Consider the following 11,032-nt stretch of genomic DNA (forward strand, 5'->3'; position numbering starts at 1 on the left):
CCAACGAGCGCGCGCCCCCCCCCCCCCCCCCCCCCACGCAAGGAGGGTCACAGCCGGGTGTAGACCCACGGTGCCCCCGTGTTAGTACCAGCTGACAAACAGCCAGAGTCATTTACACCACTACATGATCAACAATCCAGTATTCCCAAGTGACAACATACACAGCTCCTCAGCACCAGGAGTCCATCCCTCCAGATACCAAGTGCTGCTTCGCACCTGCTGCTGAGAACAGTGATACCAGCAGCGCCAAAGAATCCATTTGGTTCCTCAGAACAAACAAATTATAGCTGGTTTATTTCAAGTGAGCTTTGGTTCCGTGTTAAAATAGCATGATTTGTCTTCTTCAGGGTTCAGAAAAGAAGTCTGACTTTAAGCTTAGACTACAGCAGCCTTCGAGAGACCCAGAAAGAAGAACCATGTAAGTTAGTCTGCACTTAAAAAAACACAAATGAAAAAAAGACACCCTGAAGAAGGTACCCCTGAACACATTCCCCCTTCCAAAGAATATTCCAGCTGACAGCTGCTGGTCCAAAATAAGTCCAGAATATAAGCAGTAGTACATGAAGTTCTGTCACTTGAGCTGAGACAGTAAACAATATGAACCATTTTCCCACATTAGTGCAGCAGTTGGTTGTTTTCTTTCTATATACAGTTTCATCCTCAGATGATGTTAGAACCTATTCAGAAAAAGAAGCAGAATTAGATTTGATATCACAGGCTCTTCTCCCAAGGAAAAGACAAGCAGCAAAGTTCACACCCATGGAACAACTGAAACATGTAGCCAGAGCTTCATCTTCAACAAGCAGCATTTGCCCTCCCAGAGAAACAAGCCCAAGTGATCAACAGCACCATCAGCACATTAAAATCACATTAACACTGCTCATATTTCCTTCTGCCACTTAGGACAGCAAGGTGCAATAAGGAACAATCCTTAGCATGTCCATGAGACCAGAGAGCAGAAGAGGTTGCACAGACAGTTCAGGCAAGGGAAAATCAACAAACCTGGCTCAGAGACAGTATTTATTCTGGCCCAGACACTTGCCTCTGAGGTTACACTCTGCCAGTACCAGCTCTGTGAGTGGTCTGGTTTCGCCTTGCTGCTCCGCTGCCCCTTCCGCCCCGAAATCCACCGCGGAAGCTGCGGCCGCGAAGGAACCGCCCGGACACCCCAAAGGTCTCCGTGTTGAGCTTCCTCTCCTCAGCCCACGTGGTGCGCCTGGAACTGAACACAACCACCTTCAGATGGAACAGGAACCCCACACAACCACCAGCTCCCCTGGCCAGGCAGCTCTGGGCACCCCACTCTGGGGGACTGGGCTGCCAGGGGAGGCAGCTGCAGTGACATGCCCTCACCAGCTCCTCTGCTACGCCTGGGGGTAGGGGTGACAGCTTCCAGGAGCTGCTGCCACCCTGGAAAACTAAAGGTGGGCCTAGAAAAGAGCTGAACACGGTCTAACTAGCACTTTAAATCTTGCCCTGTTTTCTTGAGAAGCACAAGCTCTTGACTCCAGTGAGGCCTCTCCAGAGGCATGGGAAGCCCAGTCCCAGCTGAGCTCAGACTGCTCCTGAGGCAGCTCCACAGAACCAGCACGTTCTGGCCTCACAGAGCCCCGAGCACCTCACAGCGCGCGCTCCGAGTGAAGCTCTGCTCAGGGGAAGCAGCAACGTTACCAAGGAGCTTCACAAGCTGACCCTAAAGGGATGTCTGACTGCACCAGGCAGCTGGGAACATCAGCATCAGCAGTGACAGACAGGCTTCAATACTCCTCGTATTTAACTTAACACACTTCCAGAGACAGACCTGACCTCCTGCACGAACTCCACACGCAGCTTGCTCCTGGCTGCAAGTGACAGCATCTCAGGGCAGCATGACCCTGGTGCCTCCTCCCACAAGGGAGATAAGGAATTTGTTTCAAATCAATGGGTTCAAAGTCAGTGCTGGGAAACAGAACTGGAAATTCCTGTATTATACTTCAGGGAAGTGTATAATCTGAAATCCTCCCTCTTTGTTTGATCCCACTACACCCAGCTTGGCTAGTGTCATTCGTGAGCCACCAAGCCCACAGCAACGCTCCCTTCTACAGACCATTTTGCCATCTTTCTTGCATTCTGATATTGTTTTTAAAGAATTTAACCACGTGACCTAGATTATACCTGGAATCCAATGCCTAAAATTGCCTTTTAAAAAGCAAGCTTTTAGAAAATACCTAGATTTCAGTTCTGAAGAAATGTTGTCAAAGAAGGACTTGGATTTATCATAGTAGCAGTTGGGTCCCAGGAGGTCCTCCTCCACGCTGCCGTCGTTGTTCTGAGTTGCCACTCCAGGGTCCCCCTTCTCTTCCCCCGTCTCTGCTTTGTCATCTGAAGATAATAAAACTTATTTATTACACTTCCTTGATGCATACTGAAGAGCCATCTGTTCTCTTTCTCCCTCAAACCAAGATTTGAGATGCTGCCATGCAGTTTCTCAGCCTATACAGCGTTTACTACTAGCTCAGCAATTCATATTTAATGAAGTCACAAACCTTTAAAGTTTAGTTTCTTCTTGAATTCTTTATCAAGTTCCTCTCTGTTGAATTGTGCGTTCGCACTTTCAAAGTCAAAGTCACCTTCAAACTTTATGGTGTTTTCCTTCACAGTAGTTGGTCTGTTTTGCCCTCTAGAGCGGTTTCTGGTTCTCCTGTTTCCTGCAAGCAGCAGAGTTTAAACACTTGGTAATGCACAGGCAGCTTAAATTACTTGCTCAAGACCAGTGAAAACCAGTGTTAGAACTCAGGAGGTTCTGGCTTCCAGTCCTGTGGTCAGGCCACACCTTTGAAAGTAACTTCTGAGCTTGGCTGTAGGAGACATTACAGCAACGCTTCAGCTTTCTGAAAAGCGTTCCTGGATGCCAGTCCCACCACTAACAGAGCACATCCAACCTTCCTTCCAGTGTGAGGAGAGGAAATCAGAACACAGCAAGAAAGGCTGAGGGAAGCAGGGAACAGCATCTTCCTGTCTGCTCTTCATCCATAAGTGCAGTGCTGTAATTAGTCTACAAACCTATCATGATAGCCAAGAGCAGGTCACTGGTTTCACCAAATCCACCCAAGACTCATCTACCCACAAAGGGAACTTTTGTACTTTGTATAGTTTCTGGTTTCCAACCAAGACACTATCAAATCCTTTTTGGAAAAGCCATAACCCCTTCCAGAATTCTGCCCTCAGGCAAATTGATTTGAAGACCTGAGAGCCCCAAGTCTTGTCTCCAGCCTTCTCTCATTTAGCTTGAGCAGAAGTCTGTTCAAATGTAATTTCACCTTCCTTTGACCCATGCTTAAATTGCAGTCTTGAGAAAAGACCTCTGCTCTGTGGAAGCAACAGCTCAATAATTCCTCTGTTATAAAAGCTCTGGAAATCCTTAAACAGGCTGCCCTACCCAGTAAAAATACGTTAGCTTTTGGAGAAATCTAGTTGCTGCTGCCAACTCAGAACATCAATTTTTATAATGTACCTTCAGGTTTTCTAGAAAAGACACTAGAATACTGTCCCTGGAATGTTCTGAACTTGTGTCTCCAGAACTTGTTTTGTTAGGGAAGAATCTCTGGATGCCCAAAGCCTTATCAAGCTCTAATTTGCTCTCCAACTTCTGCATGATAACCCTTTGCTGAACTCACCAGCATTTGCCTTTAGCAGCTCACACGACTGCTTAGCATCAGGTTAACCTACCTGATCTTCTCCTTTGAGGCCTTCTGTTTTCATCATTCACCTGTCCTGGGGTTTGCACAGGGGCTGCCTGAACTGCATCTCCTGCACAAGAAGGGGAAACTGAGCCCAAGAGCACAGGAACACCCAGAGCAGCGTGGGTCTTGCTGCAGAGCAGCTCTGTGCAGGGGAGGAGCACACACGCACCGTTCGCCTTGCTGCTGCCCTGGGGGACCTGCCGCCCGTTGCGCTGCACCCCTGGGGTCCCCTTCCCCGGGGGGGGCTTCTGAGAGTTCACGTTGTCCACGGGGCCGGTCTGGACAGCCTGCTCCACCATGGGGCTTTTGCGGACCGGGTGAACGGAGGGAAAGCCAGCACCTGGAAAGGAGCCCAGGGACTAAGTGCCCCCCGGAAGATGTGCCAACGCCACTCAAACCCTACCCGCTTCTACAGAGACCATCTTGTCAAGAACTACTCAAAGCCTTGAGTGACTATCGTTACACGCTACACGTAAGTGGCATATACACTAGGTAAGGCACTACTGCCATGTGAGCATGGCTCTCAAACCCAGAGCCTTGAAATCAGAAAATCAACCCATTTATTTCTTAAACCACGTTAGACACGCATTAGATAAGCAAGCCAGGTCAGTCTTAGACAATTTACATCAAAATCTAATTTCTAGGTGTATTCTTGGTTATGTAGGATTTTACTTTACACAATACTTTAAATTGTAAGCAAAACTCCACCGTTTTGAAAGCGCTCCAGAAAGCTTCCCCACTTTGTCACAAAAGTTTTGCAGCAAAAGCTTAACCACCTCAACTACATCCCATTTTGTAAGCCGCTTTTAGAAGTCCTTCAACTTGATTGCTTATTGTTAGCTTTCAGACAAAGAAAACCTGAAACCAGACCAGGATCTCAAAGTTACCCTTTTAAATTCCTTCTTGGTCAAGGCCAAAGTGTTACCAAGACTTCTGTTGCTCTTCCATCCAGGCTTATTTATTCACACTACAAAACATGTAAATACTTTTCATGGTTTGGTATACCTTACACCAATTATATCAAAAAGTGACAGTCTTCAGTACTCAGAAGAAACACTGCATTCTAGGTTTAATTAGAAGTTTTGGAGGACTACAGGTTTATGTAGTTATGCAGAAGAACTGCTTGGAAGCGAACTTTAACTGAAAATACTTAAAGAGCAAGAAAAGTGAAAAGCTGAGGAGTACACACAAACCAAGCCACTGACACTTCTGGGTCACCCAAGTCCACATGAGATATACCCAGTAGGTAACATCATGCAGGGTCCCAGTTAATGTACACCTGGAAAACTTGCAAGGAAGACAGACACATCCTAAGGATTATTCAGTAGGACAAAGCTGCTGTGCAAGTTTAACATGAGAAAGTGTCAAAGCTTAGCCAGAACACTGAGAAAGTACATACAGATAGAGGGCCAAAACCAGAGAGTAAGTAAAAATAGTTTCATGCCAACACAAGCATACATGCTGAAGTTAAAAACAGATTAAACTAATTACCATGTTTAAATGCAGGCTGCACCTGGTCTCTGCTCTGAGGACGGTCAGTCTAGTGTCTCTACTCAACCTCCTTTAAAAGTTTTTACACACAGAAGCAAGCACCCAGAATTCTGTTATCTCAGCTTACCACAACTCTGAAATCACTTACTGTTAGTCATGCTTTACTAACTGGGAGTCTTGACAAGGTACTATGCCCCATCATGCAGGAAATCTATCCTGATGTTTCCTCAGGGACAGCAATACTCCTGGATTTTTCTGTTACCCTAGGTCTCTCGCAGCAAGACCACCCCCAATTTAAGCCATGTGCTTGTCTTTCCAGGGAAGGGCAATTAAGTCCTCGCCCAGTCCCTCAGGTGACACACATTCCTGGATAGGATGCAGCACATTACCATCCCTCAAGCTCAGCCCTCTCCTGATACTTACAAAAGCAGATGCGCTGTCCTGTACTTTTCCTTTCTCCTGTCTCTCTAATGGTACTTCTAGGACAGGAGGAATACTTCATGTAACGAAAGGCAACAATAGCTGAGAACAAACCAGTCCTACTAGCATCACCCATGTAAGAACTATCATTCTAGGAGGGGTTAACAAGAACAGTGTTTGCAAGTGCCATGCAGTTCTTCCAAATATTTGGAGTCCTCAAACTGCTGTTACCCTTGGAAGAGAGCTGATGGGGCTCTGAAGACATGTCAGGCTCTGAAACAGGTTGTGGAGACGGAGAAGAACTAGGGCTGGAAGCAGCTGCTGATGCTGGAGGGCTTACCAATTTCTCTGAAGAGATAGAGGGAAGAAGAGAAAGCAAAGACACATGGATAAGATACAAGGTAGTGAAACATCTGAAGGACTTGGAAAGAGATACAAGAATTTCTAGAACAGCATTAAAGCAGCTTATTTATAGTCCTCTCTGGGAATACAAGTTCTTTTTACACGTGATGTGGATGTCAGGTGTGTTAGGTTAGAAATGAACTGGCCTCGACTGTTAGGTATTCGTTCACATTGCTTTCAGAAAGAAATTTGAGCTGTTTGGTTTCTTTCTCTCTTGCGTGTGTGTGCACATGTAGGTGAAACACAGGCCTCCCTGCAGTGAGGCCACCACACCTGCTGTTAGCTGCACTCACTGCCTGTTGGAGCCTGACACTCAGCAAGGGATGCTGGGTTAGTTACTGGCTTCACGGGTTTCACAGTAGCTGCACACAACGACTTTACCTTTAAGCTAGCAAGCAAAATTTTTACTTACCTAAACCTAAGGAAGCTGCATACTGCTGGCTAAGTAAAGAGCTGGCAGCAAGCTGGCTGTAAGGTGGCATACCTCTAAACGGGCTGTAAGGCACATGTGGCTGAAAGGATGATGTAGAGGCAGAGCCCAGTGAAGACTGTAACAAGACAAAGTACATTTCCATTTACAGTGTCCAGAAGTCAACTTGCTCTGGCAGTGATTCTCAACTTCACACACAGCATTACTAAAGCTTAGGTAAACACTGAGAAGAGTTAGTTTACCTCTTTATGATTTTCCTGCATTCTCAGCTAGGTAAACTAGCTCTGGCTTTTGTTGGCTGAAGTCTTTAATGCTGCTGCTATTTTTAACATTACAATGAAATTCAGGATGCTTCAAACAATCTGAAGATTCCTGGTGACATTTACTGGCCTTCCTTTTTGTAAGTTTACACCAAAATCTAGTCCTTCATCACCAAGGTTTTAATCACAGCTTTCTACCAACACTTCAGGTTCACTTACTTGAACAATGGCAGGATCTTGTGGCAGAGTATGCTGAGCCTTTGGAGGTTCACAGACAGTGATGTCTTTGATGTCACTTCCTCGAAAGATGATGTATTCATAGATTTCTTCTCTTGGAGGAGCAGGTCTGTCTGTGGGCCGGTCTTCAGTACCGAAGGATCGCACTTTGGCATTAAATTAAAGATTATTATTAGTCCACTGTCACCACTGCAGCACTGTGTACGCTAACATTTATGCAACTAAAAAGTACTCTTTAATACTCGCCAACTGTAACAAAAAAAAAAGGTTACCTCCAGAACCCTGAATCTCTTTATTGCACACATCTGTTCCCTCAAATGCCAACTTCTTCAGCAGCCTGTATAAACAGTTTTGTTTACATCAAGCTGTGAAGGTAAAGACCATAAACCAGCTGGAGTGAAGAATCCTCCTCCAGAGCTGAGGACTTCCCGACAGAGCCGTGCTGCCACGTCCCCCTTCCCTCCCCAGCACCTGCCCCATGCAGGCATGCAGCCCGAGACAACTGCCACTGCAGCTGACCACAGCAGAGGCCCCACAAGCACCAGGGGGGGGAAATAATCTTAGAAGGCTTTAAAGCTTAAATTTGCAGCTTTGGTTTCATGTGTTCATGATACAGATAGAGGTAAAGTTTTATCGATTGCAAGAATTTACTATTAAAATTCTCTCTCTACCCCATACCAATATTTTTAATGATTAATATTCACTGACTACAAAGGAAGCTTTCAGTGATAAACCTGAAACCTCAATGCCTACCGAGGGCTGACCAAGTCCCAGCTGTTGGAACTCATGAGCAGGTAGTAACCAGTGATGTCACACATTAGAGCTGGAAAAAGGCTGCAGCTGACTATGTGGCAGCTAGCAGGCAGAAGCATAAATTAAGCCATAAAGAGGAAGAGATCAGACTCACACTTACTGGAGCATTAGTGTAGGAAAATAGAGTGTATTACATCAGACACTGACATGTGAAAGCTTGAAATGGGCTAGAGAACGAGCATGGTCTACATGCACAGAGATTTTTTTGGCCACAAGTTACAGGGGCTCATTCAGTTTACTAGCCTAGTTTTCTGCCTTCAGGAGGCTTTGCCTGTCCAGATAAGCACCAGCACGTACTGGTTTGATGCAGGCTCTCTGCCAACAGGAGAATTCCAGACAAGTGACATCCTTGACAGACCTTTCACAAGCACCTGCCACATCACTGCTGCACACAGCTGGAGAGACAGGCACAGACAGCCCTGCAACACGGGGGGCACCACAACTTGCCCAGAGAAAGGGCAGCAAGACCTGGATCCACCCAACCCCAGAGCTGAGCATGCCTGGTGCACTGTACTGTTACTACCTCTAGGTAGGAGCGTTGAGGTTGTAGACAGGGCTACTCACCCCCAGTCCTGTTCTGAGAGATGAAAAGCTGCACCCAGGGATTCCCCCCACCAGGCAGCAGTGCACCTCTGTGCAACATGCACGTGAGCTCACAAGGAGCTGCAAGCTCTGGGTACAGCAGGTCAATGCCAAATGTTGCCCCTGTCCCACCGATGCTGTTTAGCACCTCAGCTAACACCTAACTGGAAGGGAATCTCCACTGGCACCACGACAAGCTGCCCATCGCTTCCTTTATATACCCTAGGAACTAATGGAAGGCACTCACTCAAGCTCTCCAAGTTATTTTAGATCTCCAGCTGCTGTTTGATCATATTACAGCTGTAACCTAGTCAACTAGAAGCAGATTATCAACTGAGAGCAGTGCTCGTGGCCTTTCAGATGTGAACTGTACCGCTGACATCCCTGCTCAAGATCAGATTATTGCAGCACACGGCTCATGGCAAGACACAGCAGCAACCCAGAGCCTCCTGCAGAACCCCACAGCTCCCTTGGTCTTCTCCCAGCACCAGGGTCAGCCTGCCAGCTTCCACATGGAGAAACATGTGATCTGCAAAGCCCAGTGCTGTCCAGGCAGCCTCTCAGCTGCCCAGTCCCAAGGTTTCTAAACAAAAGGTGGAGAACTATGTCCTTGTTGTAGACAAAACAGGAGGGAGGGCACTTGAGGAGGCTCTAGGAGTTGAGCATGCCCACCCCTGCATTTGAAGCCTTTAATGGCTTCTGGCACATTGCAAAGTACAGCTCTAGGTTTCTGCAGAGGTCTGAAGGGCTGTCTCCCACCAAGAGTCACAGGGACTATTGTTTACAGACAAGAGGAAATCAATCCCACACCACCCTGCAGCTAGTGCTCCACAACGCAGCCCCCACCCTCACTCCTCCACAGGGAGAGCTGGGGAAGCAGAACACGAGTGACTGCTCGTCTGGAAAGCAGAGCTCACACAGACAGTTCTTGCTCAAAACCTCTAGTTTCTTCAGACTTGTACAGGAGAAGTCTCTGGTGTTCACTGCCAGCAGGACAGTAACAGGCTTAAACTTCGTTAGTTTGCAATTTAATTTTAGTACCTAACAAGGCAAACTTTCTTGCAGTACTTCACTGAGCATGCAGAATCTCCCCATCCAGTGTTTCAGATATTGTGTATACGCTGAGATCAGAAACCAAGCACAAACTGAAGTCAACCCTGCTTCCTGCAAGAGGCTGAACCAGATTCCTTCCCGAGGCCTCTTCCAATGTACATTTCTCTTCCTGTCACTGGGATGATGGAAGGAAACAGCACTGACACTACTTCTGGATGTTGTCTGAGCCTTAAACAGCAGCATCTAGGGCTTAATAATAATTTACCAGCTATCTGGACGACTCCACCTGCACATCAGTTACTCATGGTTCTTCTAAGCCACCAGAGATGAAGTTTCACACAGCTGTCCCCCCTAAGCACAGGGTGGATATTGCTGCCATAGCCTTCAACATGGTTGTATGTTCATAATTCTGACACTAATTTTGACAGAAAGCCTCTAAGCTAAAAAGAAACACCACCTCTAAGCTAGAATGAAAAGCAAGGTTTGTACTGTAAAGTTGGCAGAGCAGCACCTTAAGCAGGGAAAACTGTATTCTCTGTCTCTTGTAGCAACTACTTAGGCACTCCAGTTCATCAGAACTGAACACCAAGAGACCAATAAATACAAGAACTGCCAGAAATCTTATCCAGAGCCTGCATCTTCTCACCCCATAAAGCACTTTAACCACGTATGCCTTTGAAACACACCACTTAAGCTCTGAAGTAGCAAGTGTTACGTGGAAGTCAGAAAAGTATGTGAGAAACCTCCTCTACCTGCTGCCAGGTAAAGGTGAAGATCTCTCCACCCATCCAGTAGAGAACTGCACCCTTCAGTTACTCTGAGTGAAACATTAACAAAAATCACTCCATTTGCACATTTCAATAAACAGCTGTGTGTCTAGAAAAACAGGAATTTGTGAAAACTCATGTTTTTATCTTCCAAATACCCACTAATAGGTGTCCAGTGCTCACGTCCAGCACCACACAAACATCGTTACACTGAATAAATACCGTGGCACAGGCTGCCTTGAGGACAACTGAGAATCAGGCAAGTCAGAGCCCAGTGCCAGCAGATAGTCTTTCAAAACAAAAGATGTTTTGTTTTGGGACAATCCCCATGGGTTGCTGAAGGCCATGAGGAAGGTGTGAACTTCACAGAACTAGGAAGGGCAAAACTGAGGTGAAGAAAAAGCTGATGGACACCAACTGGGGTAGCCAAGTGGGACATTAAAAGCAGTAGAGAAATAAGATGTTGCTTGAGAGGTGAAACAAGACAGGGCAGGTTTTTCTGACAGTAAACACGGGAGTTGCCAGTCCAGGTGACAACTGAATCCAAATGACACCGTTCAAGCGGAAGATAAGGATCACTACTTCTACAGGGAACCCGGGTACAACGCCCGGGTGAGCAGCCTGCGCGGTGGGACGCTCCCGAGCCACGTGCAGACACCCGGAGCGCTCTGAGCACAGCCTCTCGCCCTCTTCACCTGAGCAGAGTCCACTCATTGATCACCAAAGGAACAAAGACGCATCAACGGCAACTCCTGCTCTCCACAGCGCTGGCCTGGGGCTCTGCTCAGGCCGAGCTCCGACACACCGCTGGGCCCCGCGGCCGGAGGGCCGGACCCCGGGCAGGGCTCTGACAGC

At 47.0% G+C, this 11,032-nt stretch overlaps 1 protein-coding gene across 1 annotated transcript; it reads right to left on the minus strand.

Annotated features, from left to right (window-relative positions):
* Positions 1-395: 395 nt before the first annotated feature.
* Positions 396-7,118, minus strand: LSM14B (LSM14B, SCD6 homolog B (S. cerevisiae); the record flags this gene model as incomplete). The annotated part of the gene is made up of 8 exons (XM_008935120.1): positions 396-677; positions 1,043-1,222; positions 2,208-2,361; positions 2,526-2,687; positions 3,709-3,786; positions 3,892-4,062; positions 6,448-6,583; positions 6,945-7,118. Coding segments are annotated over 7 exons (1,047 nt in total), but the record flags the coding sequence as incomplete, so codon positions are not given.
* Between the last annotated feature and the right edge of the window lie 3,914 nt (positions 7,119-11,032).

Source organism: Merops nubicus, unplaced genomic scaffold (assembly GCF_000691845.1).
Source record: "Merops nubicus isolate BGI_N331 unplaced genomic scaffold, ASM69184v1 scaffold42762, whole genome shotgun sequence".
Lineage (NCBI taxonomy): Eukaryota > Metazoa > Chordata > Aves > Coraciiformes > Meropidae > Merops > Merops nubicus.